The sequence below is a fragment of the Stegodyphus dumicola genome, chromosome 10 (assembly GCF_044657685.1).
Source record: "Stegodyphus dumicola isolate Sdum_Otavi_A_Nest chromosome 10, ASM4465768v1".
Taxonomy (NCBI): domain Eukaryota; kingdom Metazoa; phylum Arthropoda; class Arachnida; order Araneae; family Eresidae; genus Stegodyphus; species Stegodyphus dumicola.
The window spans coordinates 44,503,483-44,519,869 of record NC_140777.1 but is presented as its reverse complement, the minus strand read 5'-3'; the positions used below and the strand labels follow the sequence as shown (position 1 = coordinate 44,519,869).

Below are 16,387 nucleotides of genomic sequence, written 5' to 3'. Positions count from 1 at the left end.
ACATTAAATTAATAAAAATTACCTTACAATCCGAATTACTTTAAACTAAATCATTGCTAATAACAATTTTCCCAATAATACCAAATTCCTTTCCACCTTACATTTAGAACAATGCATAAAAATAATATCCTCAAATAATTAAAAATACTAACTTACCTAATCTTCTTCTTGATTACGTGGCGGATACACTTTTCTAATTCATTCAATAAAATTATTGAAAGATTTTTTCTGCGAATTTTTCTTCCATACTTCCTTCGCTAAATAAAAAGCAAACTTCTCTTTATCACAATGCCTAAATACCCATTTCGAATCACTTTAGTTAGGGCCATGGGATCCAAAAATTACACAACACTGTTTCACACAACACAGAATAAAGCTAAATACAAAATTTCCACATTTTTTCCCGATTTCCCCCCTTTTCCGATTAAAGAACCGTAATTCGTCCATTAATATCACATGACATATCCCATAATCTCTCATTTCCCTCACGCAAAATAATGCGTAATCGGAACTGAGTACTGCTCACATTATTACCAAAGTCCCAGGTAGTAACCTTTATCGCCTCCAAAATGTCGCCAAACTACCAGTTACCATATTGTAAAGATCAACCGTTCTTTTTACCGGATTTAAAGATTCAGAAAATTTTCGTGAAATTTTTCTAATTTATGAGAAAAAAGCAGTGTACATGGATATAGTGAAGAGTGTGTGCAATGCTGTTTTTGTGCAATTCTGGGATGTTTTTTTAAGTAAAAATAAGTCGACGTGTACATGGTTTATGTGTATGTGCTATTCTGAAAAACACGCAAGGAGTTTGCGATTGTGCACTTTTTCCCAATTTTGCAGTTAATATTTGTAATGATTAAGCAGTTTTGTTACATAAAATTTTTAGCATAAGTGTAATTCGGCTAGTAGATTGTTGGAAAAAGTGTTCAGTAAATAAAAAGAAAAGAAACATGTCTTTACTTCGTGAAGAGAAAATGTCGGTGAAAAAAAAATAGAGGGTTGCTGTAACAGAGTTGGTCGCCAAAAAATCGCCAAGTTACCATAATCCAAAGATCAACCCTCATGTCTGAGTTCGAGTTCGGCTCTAGCGTAGAATTGGGTGTCTCTTCGATTAGCAACAATTTTTAAAAAAATTTTGGCGATGAAACCTCACTTCTGGTTACCATGATAGTTTTAAGTTTGTTTTAGCTTCCTGATTTTTTTAAATGAAAATAGCTTGATGTGTATATGGACAAATTTAAGGCAGTGCACAATGCCTAGTTTGTGCAATTCTAGGATGTTTTCTAAGTGAAAACAGATCGATGTGTACATGGACACAAAGTTTGTGCAATTCTTTGACTTCTTATTTTGGTTTTGTGTAGTGGCCATCTTGAAATTGTGCCTTCCTGCCGCCGAGCTTGGCATCAGTAATAATGACTGATTAAAAGATTTTGTTATTATTGGCATTTTCTGATTATCTACTGTTACCCACCGAAAAAATCACAAGCTAATCAGCAACTTTGGAGAGAAACGTTTTGGTATGCATATGTCTAACTCAGTAATGCTTCCAATGCCACTTATTTTTTTACATACTTCTTTTATCACATTAGGCATATAACATTTTAGATTCTTTTTGTTCTTTAAAATCAGAGAATTATGCAAACTTAATGTTATGCACAGGCTTTGCTGAAAAATCCTAAAATGAGAAAAAAAAAAAAAAAAAAGTGTGCCTGATATTTTTAAGTGAGCAGCATTAAATCGGAGATTTTACCAAAGGCAATGAAAACTGTGCTATTCAATCCACCCTATGCTAAAACACTGAAATTCTCATATGGGAGCATAATTTGCAGACACAGTAGTGAAAATGTCCAAAGTAGTGATGAGCCGCCTTTTAGGGTGCTGTGCACATAATTGGATTGCCACATAATTACTTTTTGGCTGCATGATGCATTGCCTTATCAGTATCTTTTTGTGGCTTTTAAGTGTGACTGCAGATAATTGGAAAGTATCTTATTATTTATAATATCAGTCAAAATCTTACTGCTTTCATTTTTCAGCCCTTGTATCCCTATAAAAAAATTCATTAAATTCTTTTTGCTCATAAAAAGGTGGTATTTTAAAGAATAGAGGCTAAGTAAAAATTACTTAGTGGCATAAGTTGGCAGTTTTAGTGACTTTTATTTAATTGTAAGTTGGCAGTTATTATCAGCTTATAAAAAGAAAATACACTTTAAAATTTAAAATGTAAATTTGAATTATCAAATTTGTATTATATGGTACATTAAAAAAATAAAAAGCTCCCTTTTTTGGAAAGTTCTTTTGTGATGTGTTCTACCTGTTCATACAGTAATTTATTTTCACTTATGAAATCAGAGCATTATACTCCACCCATTATTGCTAAACTCAGCATTTTACTGTTCATCATTTTCATTTGTGTCTCCAACTCATTCGAAAATTAGCCATTTAAAAAATAACGAACAGCATTTGGAAACAGAGAACATGTGACCAAGAGAGAAATATTCCACAATCCCATTAATTCAAGTTATCTGCCCCCCAAACAAAAAGGTTGCCACAATGTCATTATTTAACAAGTATAAGTTGAAGCAAGGCTGGCACCTGTGCATCCAAGTGAGTATATTAAGTATCACCAGGCCTTCCTAACTGCTAAGTTTCTGTCCTAGACGGAATTCTGCGAGATGAATACCTGAGGTGTTGTTTAATTGTCTCTTTCTCTTTCTCTACCACTACCATCTCAAAAGGATTAGTTTCTTTATATGGTGACTCCAGCCTTGAGTAACAATGTAAATGTATAATGTCAATTGTTATGGTTATAGTTGAAGTATGGTAAAGCTCACAAGAGCTATCTGCCTAGAAACCTCTGTGGAGGACTTTACTTTATGCATGGAGAAAAGGGGATAATAAAAAACAATCATGCAGCCAGAATCAGCCATAGCCTGGGGTCAGACCCAGGATAAACTACCAGCATTCAGTGCTACAAACTATTTTGGTACTGGTGGGGTCAACAGTGACCTTGAACCATAGTTGACAGTACTGTTATTTTAAGGAAATTCTGAAAAAAGAAAAACGTAGATTTTCCCCTTCCCCACACTAGTGACATATATTGCTAGATAAAATAAATATTCATGTCCATATGTATTTCATAAAATTTATCCTAAACTGGGTGCCAACTGTAATTTACTCTACAGTACCATTTGGCGAATCTTTTTTTTTTTTTTTTTTTTTTTTTATGGCAAGATCGGCACCAGGAAGGATTGGCAGAATTTCAAGATGGCCACTACACAAAACTAAAATAAGAAGTCAAAGACTTGCACAAACTTGGTGATTATGTACACATCGACCTATTTTCACTTTAAAAAAAATCAGAGAATTTCACAAACTAGGCATTGCACACTGCTTTAACTTTGTCCATGTACACATCAAACTATTTTCACTTAAAAACGTTGGAGAATTGTACAAACTAGGCATTGTGTACTGCCTTAACTTTGTCCATTTCACATCAATCTATTCTTCGCAAAATTAGGAAGCTAAAACAAAGTTAAAACTATCATGGTAACTAGAAAATATTCGCAGATGAACAAATAACCAAAAATACACAGAGAGGAATAAATAACCAAAAATACATATTTCCTAACATAAAAACATTAAACAACAAATCTTTTAACAAAAATTAATGCACAGAGACGAATAAATAAATGAAACGTCAATTTTTTAACATACCTTTTTTCACGTATATACATTAGGCTTCTCACCACCATCTCCTCCATCCTCCAGGTAAGCAATTCAATTAAATTTTTCATCGTATCGGCTCATCTGCTTAATCAACATTCATCTTCTTACCCAATTCACATACTCAAATGATAGTACCCATAACAGAATAATAGCAAGTTTAAAATCCAAGACCATACCATGCACGTGCAAACAAACACAGCAACTAAAAATCAAACCAGGGTCCCGTACAGTAAACATTAGCCCTGAAATGTAAGAAGGAATTTTTGAGTAAAGAGGGTATAGCATATATGATATATCACATATGAACTGTTGCTCTTATGGACTTTCTTTAACTTTCTAAAGGCGGCGGTACAGCAGTTGTACTGAGAAAATGACTTTCTTTAATGCCGGCTGTTGTACAACTGTCGTACCAGCCATCCCCTCCCTATTTGAGGTAGATAGGCGATTCTCAAATAGATATAGCTACTGATCTCTGGGTGGTCAAACTACTCAAACAGATATATCTACAGATCTCTGGGTGGTCCAATGTCACTGCTCAGAATAGCCGCTGGCTACGCATTGTTTCCCTCTTCTTATAAGTTTGGCTACATTTTGGCAAAAACCACAGGTTTCGTCTTGTGCCAATATACTTGAAAATTAAATAGAAGGCATCTCTTTCTCAAACGTTAGAGCACAGTTTCATAATTTTAGTGCTAACTTTTGCTATGATTGAAAACATCAGCGATTTTGCACGCTATTTAAGCTTACCAGATTTAATACTTTTTAATCATAGCAAATAAGATTAGATTAATATTTTACATTTAATGTTCTTCTAGAAAATAGGTAAAACCGCTTTTATTGTTTACTTCCTTTTTATACTTATGAATAATAAGATGTTATTTTGACCCTTTTTCTTTTGGAGTGCATAAAACCCTTAAGAACTGTTAACTCTTTCAAAGTGCTTCTATTATGCAGGCAATTTTGTCTGATTTATCAGGAGATAAATAAGAGACAACTGCATGCATAATAGCTTTTGTGATTTTCATTCATTCAAAGATTGATTTCACTGATTGCTTTGAATGATTTTCATTCATTGTAAATTAAATAAAACCATTTTAAAGGATGCCAAAAAGTATTTAAATATCATTAAAGCTCACGTAACTTTTCCTAAATTGAATCAAAACATCAGTTACTTTGCATAAAATTTCGGCCAGTTTTATTTGCTGAAATTCTTATACTCTTCAAGAGGTAAAGGGAGTTCAGACAAGTTAATAAAAAATTTATCTTTAAAAAAGGAATGTTAGTTTGTACTAAGGTGTATGTCAACTTACTATTAAATGTATGAGAATTAGGATTGAATTACGGAAAAGCACACGAATGCTATCTGCTTTCATGTAAACCTTTTTAAGAGAAAATTGTTTGCATTTACATTCCTGATGGAAAACTCCACATGCAATCAACCCATTCTCCAGGTTTGATTGGATTAATTTTGTTTGCTTATTGAATTACATCAAAGCACACAACATTTACCTGTGTAAAGGGAGGGATGCTTTCGCAGAGGACTTTCTAAGGGAAGCTGGCTTGTATTTACATTACACAAAACCCATGAATCCAACCCTTTAGCCAGGATTTAAACTTGAGCGAGCTACAAGTGTTCAGCCACCTTTACCGCTCTACTGAAGGGCTTGTAAAAAAATTGCTGAAGAAAAAGTATTGAAATAACTGGTTTAATTTACTAACCTATATTTCTCAATCGACATTACATAAATTAGGCATATGAGGGGATTATTTGTGAATAAATAAGCTGTATTCCATTATTTCTTATTACGAGGGAATTATTGCATTTCAAAGTTAAATCCATAGGATATCAAAAAAGGATTTAAAAATTAAACTAGTATTTCAATGGCATCTTAAGAAATATAGAACTACCTAAATTTAACGCAATTTGAAATCAGCAAGTACGCTAGATTTGGCCTACTGTTAAATGGGCACGTTTGCTAGATTTGGCACTTTTGCACATACATTTTCGCTGCAATTTTTTTATGGTCCTCAAAACGGAATAGTACCAAAAATATATTATGTGCAAATAGAATAATCGTTGAAAATGATATAGACTTCAACCTTTGGATATAACAATGGTTTTAGACGATGTTTCTGCATATGAGAGCATATTGACATATAATTCTTCATAAGCATTTAAAACTGAACTGAAAAATACTTTTGATGATTGCGTGTATAGGTCACAGATTTTTTTTTTGTTTTCATTACTGGAAGAAATATGAAAAACAGATTTACTACATTGCAAGTGTCAACACCCAGTATGTCCTTATTCTTTTGAAAACGTGAAAGATTACTCTTTCTAAAATAAATTAGAAAATATATTATGTGCAAATAGAATATTCGTTGAAAATGAAATAGACTGCAACCTTTGGATATAACGATGGTTTTAGACGAAATTTCTACCTATGAAAAGAAATTGACGTATAATTAATCCTTCATGAACATTTAAAACTGTTCTGAAAAATACTTTTGATGATTGCATGTATAGGTTACAGATTTTTTTTTTTTTTTTTTTTTCTCTGCTAACATAAAGAAAAGCCAATTTTACAAAGAAAAATTCTCATTAAAGATATACCTCCTTTGCCTGATAGTCCAATGTAATATTTGTTAAAGTTAAATGATGAAACGCAACCAATGTATCTCTGATTTTCTTTTTTATATTATTATAATAACAAAATTATCGAAAAAAGCAGATTTAAAGCTCTGTTATTGTTATGTAAAGCTTTATTATTGCTGTTAAGTTCATCCCAAAATCTAATTGTATCGAATCTCATTCTAATCATCTAATAGTAATAAATATTATTAATGAATTTAACATTATTATTTCATTAAATTAGTCATTACCATTATTTTGTTAATGAAAATGTGTTATTAAAAATCACATTCCAACCTGTAGACCCTTTAGCCTGGATTCAAACCCAAGCGAGCTACAAGTGTTCAGCCACCTTTACCACTCTACTGAAGGGCCCGTAAAAAAAACTGATAAAGAAAAAGTATTGAATAACCGGTTTAATTTACTAACCTATATTTCTCAATCAACAGTACATAAATTATGCATATGAAGGGATTATTTGTGAATAAATAAACTGTATTGCACTTTTCTCCACTATTTCAAATTACGATGGAATTATTACATTTCAAAGTTATTTCTCATGAATTAATTTTGCTCCGTTCATGATTTTTTATATTTTCAAAGAGAAAATTTCACACTTTAAATAAAAAAATACACAAGAAGATACTTTATGCAAAATTTGGCGTAAACGGTTTTCTTAATTTTGCTTTGAAAATATTCCAGGGTAATCGTTTTCATTACTGGAAGAAATATGAAAAACAGATTTACTACATTGCAAGTGTCAACACCCAGTATGTCCTTATTCTTTTACGTATAATTAATCCTTCATGAACATTTAAAACTGTTCTGAAAAATACTTTTGATGATTGCATGTATAGGTCACAGATTTTTTTTTTTTTTTTTTTTTTCTCTGCTAACATAAACAAAAGCCAATTTTACAAAGAAAAATTCTCATTAAAGATATACCTCCTTTGCCTGATAGTCCAATGTAATATTTGTTAAAGTTAAATGATGAAATGCAAATAATGTATCTCGAATTTTCTTTTTTATATTATAATAACAAAATTATCGAAAAAAAACAGATTGAAATCTCTGTTATTGTTATGTAAAGCTTTATTATTGCTGTAAGTTCATCTCAAAATCTAATTGTATTGAATCTCATTCTAATCATCTAATGGTAATAAATATTATTATTATTATTTCATTAAATTAGTCATTACCATTATTTTTTTAATGAAAATATGTTATTAAAAATCGCGTTCCAGCCTGCAGGCTTACAAAGCTAGTTCATTGTAAAATTTTGTTTTCGTTTTCTAATTTCTAATATGAAAATATGCGAATATAAATGAAGTGAGAAAATAAAGTTATAAAATTCACAAATTATTTCTGAGATTGATCAGAAATAGTAAATGAAATATAAACATTGCATACATTTTGTTCTAAATAGTGTATTGGATGCATATCCAGTGCACTATTTGAACTTTAGTGCACTTTAGAACTTCATTTAAATGAAAGCAAAATAATCATTGAAAAAAATCGCAAATCTAGCAACCCATCTACTATGGAACAGCGTCTGACAAATATGTAAATTTTACTGCATCCATAGAGACGACTAACGACTTTTCTCATTAGGAAAATGTCAGAGAGGGGGCAAAAGTGTTTTGGATCGTGCCAGTCTGAAGGCTGTATTATGAGAATTTCGGCCCGGTTTTAGAAGGTTAACATTTCACTTAATGCAGGTTAACATTTAGAAGTTTAACATTTCACTTAATTTTTATGATACTTCTTTTTATGCATTTTGAAAAATAAAGTTGTTCCAATAGTCAAATTAGAAGAAAAACACTCTAGCAAAAAATTTTTAAATTATACATGAAAGCTGCTTTAAGTAGGATATAGCTGAATAAAATTCTGTCAATTTTGAGTATGAAATTTGTTATAATTTTTAGAGGTTTTTCTCCCATAGTTATGGCTCAAGCCTTTCAAAAAGTCTCCTTTTGCTATCATATAAGATATTCTGTAGCTTAGAAATAATCCTAAGAACCTTGTCATGATACCATTTCAACCTTCTAACAGTTACAGAATAACTCGTTTTATTCACAAGTACAAGTTTTTAGTTATTTTCTTGTCTCTCAGTAAAATTCATTTTTCAAATCTTAAAAGATTCTAGATGGATTTTATTTCTTTTTCAATCATTTCAAATTTCATGTCAAAGAATGAGAATTTTATATTTGGAAAGGCAAATTGAATACAGTTTCACTAGCTATTTTTATCTGGGCACATAACTTCAATTTTGACTTTGGTTCTGTTAAAATTATCTATAAATTTTCTTCACTTGATGAATTGGATTTTTTTCACATTTACAAAAATTTATCTGGTACTTATGTACTATGACGACTACCTAGATATCTCGCCAAAACTGGCGACCCTTGTGGGTTATACTGGTTAACCCTAACATAGGTTATAGAAGGTGCTAAAATAAAGAGTATTATCCCACACTTGTTATTATCACACCTTTTTTTGCTAAATTTCTGTGGATTATTATGTTTAGGTTAAACACATGAAACTTTTTGTGATTATTTTTTTCCCAATGGATATCAACATTTTCCAACTTCCTTCAAATGAAGAAGTGATAGAATTTTTCAGAGAAGCTGAAATTTTAACCAAAGAACGCATTTGTAAAAATGACCATGATATGAAGCTTTATAATTCAGGATTTTATTGGAGATGCAATGTCAAAAATTGTCAACAAAAGTTTGGTGTCCGAACTGGTACGTTGTTTGAAAACAGTCATATTGAATTTTTGAAAGCTTTAAGATATACAGTCAAAAGTCGTTAATTCGGACACCCATAATCCGGAATGATCTATAATCCGGACATCAAAGCTAAAAACTTTCTGCGCATGCGCCATGTTGACACAGGCGCATAGGCGTTTACGCGTGCGCGTAAGACCATTTACCACTGCGCATATGCGTGTGCGCAAGCGCAGAATACGTTTTCGCGTGCGCGTTTTATGTATAACGGACGGTATAATCTAAAATTATCTAATTATCTATTTCAGTTAATGTTGATGATTGCATTGTTCCTTAATCTTCGAATTGGATCCGGCTTATTATTTTTTGCAGACTGTAAGAGCAATTTTAGTCATTACCATCATTCAAGTAAACTTGAACTTTTGATTATGTCAAATAGAATTTCTGATTCTGGAGCTCCCAAAGGGTCGTACAAAACGAAAGTATGTTTCGATGTCCATCAAACAAAAAGTGGAATTGCTGCAAAAAATGGATAAAGACATGAAGAATGTGACAGAGAGGTTAGTGAAAACGAAACAATTTCGATTGACAAGTTAGTCGGTATTCTCGGCACAACAATTAACGGGACTTGAACAGCGGAACTTTGTAACTGAACAAGAAATTATGTCTGTTTATAGAATGAAAGAGAAAGTATTATCACATAAAACGAAGCAACTTAAAACAACTTACATTGAAAGAAATGTTTAATAAAGTAAACAAATAAATATTAAGCTTTTTTTTTTTGTAAATTTTGATACCCTTTAGATTATAATTGTTCTTTATTTCATAAATTAAGGTTTCATATTTTTAATTTTAGAATTTCTGCATGCCATCTTACGAGATTTAAACTGATGATCTATAATCCGGAAAAATCGATAATCCGGAATCGCCGAAGTCCCGACGAGTCCGGATTAACGACTTTTGACTGTATTTACTTTTGGGCATACGAACAGTTGTCCATTTAATGGTGCAAGCATCAGTTGGATTTATCCGATAAGACTGTTATTGATTGGAATAATTATATGCGTGAAGTGTGTGTGAAGAATTTGGAGGATAATCGAAATATTAAAATTGGTGGGCCTGGAATAATTGACGAAAGCCTTTTTATGTGTGAAAAGAATAATCAAGGTCGTATCTTGCCACAACAGTGGGTCTTTGGTGGAATTTGCCGTGAGACAAAAGAAACATTTCTAGTCAGAGTTCCAGACTGGAAGACAACAACATTAATGCGCAAAATCCAAAATAATATTGCTGAAGGCTCAACAATAACATCAGATTCGTGGCCTGGATATCAAACAGAGGAGTTCATTGCTGCCAGTTTTTAATATTTTAAGGTGAATCATTGATACAGTTTTGTTGACCCATCTACGCAGACTCATACTCAACATGTAGAAAGGATGTGGGGTTCTACAAAATGGAAGAACATGCAACAACATGGGACAAGCCGCCATCATTTGGATATCTATTTAGCTGAATTTATTTGGCGGAAAAAACAGGAAATGCCTTTTGATGCTATTTTGAAAGCTATCTCCCGCCACTTTCCTCATTACCTCACACGGCATTGATATATTGAACATATGGCAAAACAGGATTCCACAAAAGTTAACTTTCTATGAAAAAACATGCATTAGTTATAATTCAGAGAATATGTATAATTTAAACAAACCTAAATGTTTTTATAATTAAAAAGAAAGTACAAAACAAATGCTAATTGAAAGGATTTTTGTTACTGCTTAATAAGTACATGATGCAATTTTTGTTAAAAAAAAGCTGGGGATTTTTTGATTGGGTCAATGACTGATGTAACATTTTAGAAGTTTTGAAGTAAGGAGCGTATAGTTCCAAGTATCCTCTTCTTTGTTTAGTTGGGTCAACCTCCGTTGCAAGAACAGATATTTCCTTTGCTTCTTTTAACAATTTGCTTAACTTCTTGTAAATTAAAGGCACTTTTTCTTCTTCATTATCACTGCTTTCTTTTATTTTTCATTTCTTCTGCTTTTTGCTTTCTTTATCACTGAAGAAAGCAGAAATGCTTTCTTTATCACTTATTCATTATTCAGTTTCTTCTTCATTATCACTGCTTTCTACTTTTTGGGCTGGTATTATAAGATTATCCAGTTCTTCATTTGTCATTTCTCGACTGTAATTTCTTAATTAATTCTTTGAATGCTTTTGTGATTTGTATGATTTCTTTGGCTTTATTTTCAATCGATGAAAGTTCTTTACAGTTGCTGATAACTTCTGGCCAGAGCTGATCCACTAAACATTCAGCGTTGTGAATGAACATTGAACTATGTATGAATGAAAAATCTAATGTTGAACAAATTAAATAAAAACAGTTAAATAACTCATGTATATGAAACTGCATTTTGCAAATCCATGCTGAGCAAGAGTTTACTGTTTTTTGAACTAGTCTGATATTGCCATTTTTGCAGATATTATTGATAAAAATACATTTACAGGTGCCCCTTGGCGATTTTTGGCAGTATATGGACACCAAGTTTGTGCAATTCTTTGACTTGTTATTTTGGCTTTGTGTGGTGGCAATTTTTGCACCAAAAATCACCACTACACAAAGCCGAAGTAACAAGTCAAAGAATTGCACAAACTCAGTATCCATGTACACATCGACCTATTTTCACTTCAAAAAACATCAGAGAATTGCACAAACTTAGCATTGTGACCCTTGACTTTGTCCATGTACACATTGATCTATTTTCACTTAAAAAGTCAAAGAAGTATCCAATTCTACAATACCACCAAACAAAAAAATATGTAATCTCAATAAACTACATTTTAAATCAAACAATAAAATAACATAAAAAAAGCAATTCCTTATAGCATCTAAGCAGTACACAAAGGAAATATCCACTTACCTTATTTAGAAATTTCCATGTCTTCAGCCAAACAAAATTTCTTAACAGCATCCAAAAACTTCCTAAAATTATCTGAACTAGAATCTGTATACTGGTGTCACCACATAAATTCATAAAAATAAGTGTCAAAAATATCCTCCGAAGTGCTGGTATCTTCCAACATTCGACCATACTCATTTCCTTCATACAAACAGGACACTTATAATGGCTACTAAGTAAACCTTCATTTCCACAACAGTGAATTAATGCTTTTTTTCCCCTTTTCTTCCAAATCATACAGAAACTTCAAATTAATCTTACCACATTCAGCCATTTTAGTGGATAAACCATAAAATAAGCAACGTACTTCCTAACCAACATCCAACACACAAAGAAGCCCTTACAAACCTTTTCCCATCAGTCAAATTCATGTCTATTACACAGCCAATTACATCATAATAGGGTTTCCATAACAGTCAACTGCTCAGATTACCATAAATGAAACAATTTGGTGATAAATGAAACAACAACTTAACGATAATCCAAAGGGGCACCCTTATCTAATCTAAATATACTCTAAGCAAATTATCTAATAATTTGATTGGTAATCAAAGAAGGGAATTTAATCTATTATCAGAAAATTCATATTGAATATTCTTTATTTTATGCTAGTGAAAATTTATGTGTATTATTGCAACCACCTTGGTAGAACTTGCCAAATTGTGGCAACCATGCAGATAACAATTCTTCATGTAACCATACTGATAACTGTAAGTTTGAACAAGCAATGTCGCCATTTTCGTACATGTTGTTACATGTTGAAAGCTGTAAAGGCAAATTGCGATATTTTTTGTCTTTTTTCAGCTGAATTTTGAATATGCACATGTGGGATTTGCCTGCAAACGAAGAAAATTCTCTGAAATTTTGGCAGGAATATAATATTTAGCCACAAAGGTGGGAATGTTCAGGTTAACAATTTTTTTTTTTTTTTGGAAATGCAGTAAAAAAGTATAATGAACACGTTGATATTCAAAGCGGTAATTGGTTTAAAAACGCATTTACTACAGTAGTCAGATTTATATATTTCTGGAATAAAGAATTAAGAAGTGTTAAGTTTTGTTTGGAAAAGTTAGAAATGGCTGGTAAGACTGTGTTAGACTAAAATAATTACATGCGGGAGATACTATTTGTAAGTAGTTGTATAAATTGTTGGGGATAAATATACTAAAATTAAATAATTGTTGTGTTCTATTAGTTTGTGGATTTGGAATGATTGATGACAACACTTGATGAAGAATCAAAACACAATTTATTCATCAATTTTACGCAGGACAATTCCAAAGACACATTACAGTTGTCAAGAAACTGCGACAAACATGCTGAAACAATCAGCAACACAGCTATCAGGCAATAACGGTGAAGACAGCTTCACAACAAAGCACTAAAGTGCAGTTCTGGACTCGGTCGTGCTCTCGAGCTAATCTCTGAACTCACAAAACTACTACTGAACTCAGCATATTCTTGATACTACTCTACTACACATACAGGCAGGGTATATATATGGCTTTTGACCTGCCTTCAAGAACATCAAATCTACGAAAACTGCATTGTGGGGAAGCTATCTTACCACTGCTGGGCATTTTACAACACTATGTCCCTAGTAACATGTGGTATGAAATAAATAACTTTCTCTGATTTGAAATTGCATTTAAGTGGTTGCATAATACCAAAATACCATTTGATTTGTTGTAATTTTAAAATTTATATTATTGTTAGTCCAAAGGGGCTTTGTCCCTGAGGACTATTGTTTTCTTGCGATTTTGCGTTGAATCACTATAAATGTTTGTTTCACTTTTCAAACTATTGCCACCAAATGTTAGAGTCCTGCGTTATATTTGAAGAAATTAAATAATGAAAAATCTGCATAAATGTATGTATAGTTCTCGCATTGTGATAAAACATCGGTACATAGAGCCATCGAATTTCGAATGACGTAATACTTCTGTGTATATGTGCATGTGGAAGACCAAATTTAAAATTTGGAATTTGTTTTATTATTGATTTCATATTTTGTAAAACTTTAATGAATTTTTGAGTAACAAACTCAACCATTTGAAAGCGAGCAATGGCAACACTCTATGAGGAAAAAAACCCTTTTTATCTCCAGCGCGCCGAACTGTGTATCGGAACTTCTAAAGATATGCTCATTTTAAAATTATTTTGAGACGTTGCTATTGAACTGAATTCTATGGTTTAAGTGCAAACATGATATTTAATATAGAAAGGTAACACACAAAATGTTAAAAAAACACCCCTTTGGACTTCATTTAAAATCTGAAACCTTTCAGATTTTTTTGGGGAAGTAGAAATGATGTGACTTTTTTTATGGTTTATTTTTTATTAACAGTTATTTAAAACTAAGATGTTGAAAGAGTTAAGTTATTTTGAAGCATCTTGATTTAATGAATTTGTGTCTATTTAATACATAATTTGCATCTCATTAAATTATTTCAATAAATTAGTTTACATGTTTTTTAAATTTGCTTTTGAGAAGCTTAAAAATGCTTTATTAATTGTTTTTCTTGTAGTGTTAAATGTAAAATTTCATCAAAATATGGTCTGGAGTCTCAGCCACGCTTAGTGGATATAATAGCTGCCGTTCCCAATGAATATAAAAAGGTATGCTAAAAACATGTTCTATTTTTCCTTAATGTGGAATAATGTTTTATTTCATTTAAGTATTATATGACCACTTATTTCATATTATACAATTTATTGCTTAAAAAGGCAGTATTTTATTTTGATTTTAAAATTGTTATTCTTCAAAGCAAATTGTAGTAAATGTATTTTGTGATATTATCATATCAGTATTTGTCTTCTGCAGTGGTCTTGGCGAGAGAAAATGGTACTGGCAGAATTCAGGCTTAAGAAATTGCGATTTGTTTCCAGATGTTATAAACATCCATGAAAGCGAAATAGACTATGGTAAATAATAAATCGGCAGTTCATTCAACATCTCTACGACATAAGTTATTTAATATAAATTTGTACTTATTATAGTATTTAATACCATTTTCTCAATAATTTATTTAAAATAACAACATAAATCAACACACCTTATTTAACACGTTGAGCCTGGTGGCGGTCTCTGGGAACGGGCAGTGAGTGAACTTTCTGTGTGGCCACTGGTCCCTAGGCACTGGAATTTTCATTTGGCTGATGTCGGTCCGTGGGACCCACAGTATTAAAGATAAAAGAATAAATATAGTCTCAATGAAATGATCAAATGTAGTTTTAATGAAATTTATTGAAACATTCTAAAAACAAATATGGCTTAGTTTTACACATATTACAATACGTAACAACTTTTTTGGTAACATTTTTGGCTATCTTGTGTCCAAATAGTTTTTAATAGTCATCATAACATTTCGAACAATACCTTCGAACTTTATGTGCGTCTCCTTCCTTTTTGTATAATTTATGAGTCATTTAAGTCGGCAGCATTGCACCGCTTGATCGCTCGTTGCCAGCTGAACGGAAAGGATGGCATGTTAATGTATATATATTAATTATAGTATTTAATACAATTATGTAAGGAATTTATTTAAAATAGCAATGTATATGCTGGAAATATCTATTAATTACTAAACATACCAGAAAATTCTATTTATTAATTCATTTAATACAATTTTATTGGCAATTTATTAGAGAAAAATAACATATATGAGCATACTGGAAAATTCATTTTTTCGCAGACTCTTTATAGTAACCACGGTTCAGCAGTTGCTCAGAAAATAACTATAACTTCTTTCTGTATTCATGGAAGATTAAAAATAGTGAGTATAATAAATATTTTACAGTGAATAAGCACTTGTTTCTGATATGTGCAGATCTATAACTGTTTGTATCTCACCAATTCAGAAATTAACCAAATCAACTCTGCCAGATTATATGCTCTTCCCAAAATTCATAAAAGTGGTATTCCTTTCCGCCCTATTGTATCAAATTTAAGTACTGCCTCATATCCATTAGCTAAATATTTAGTTTCTAGATTTTCAACTCTATTAGACAATAACATTTACACCATAAAAAATTCAATAGAGTTTGTAAAAGAAGTTAAAAACATTTCTCCTAGTAATTTACTCATGGTTTCTTTTGATGTAAAATCATTATTCACCAATGTCCCAGTGGAGGGTGCATTAAGATGTCTAGAAACCAGACTTTGCGAATTTCATTTCTCTTGCATCGAAATTGATGAGCTAATTTCTCTCACTCAACTCTGTTTGAAACAAACACATTTTGTTTTCCAAAATAAATATTACAAGCAAACTGAGGGATTAGCCATGGGAACCCCCCTCAGTCCCATCCTGGCTGATATCTACATGCATTATTATGAATCA

General features: G+C 31.7%; 1 protein-coding gene across 1 annotated transcript in view; it reads left to right on the top strand.

Moving 5' to 3' along the window:
* Elp3 (elongator complex protein 3) overlaps nucleotides 1-16,387 on the top strand; it is an 84,414-nt gene that overhangs the window by 2,441 nt on the left and 65,586 nt on the right. The window contains exon 3 of the mRNA XM_085824906.1: nucleotides 14,576-14,666. Coding sequence (XP_085681032.1) covers nucleotides 14,576-14,666 — 91 coding nt within the window. The remainder of the gene's footprint in view (nucleotides 1-14,575; nucleotides 14,667-16,387) is intronic.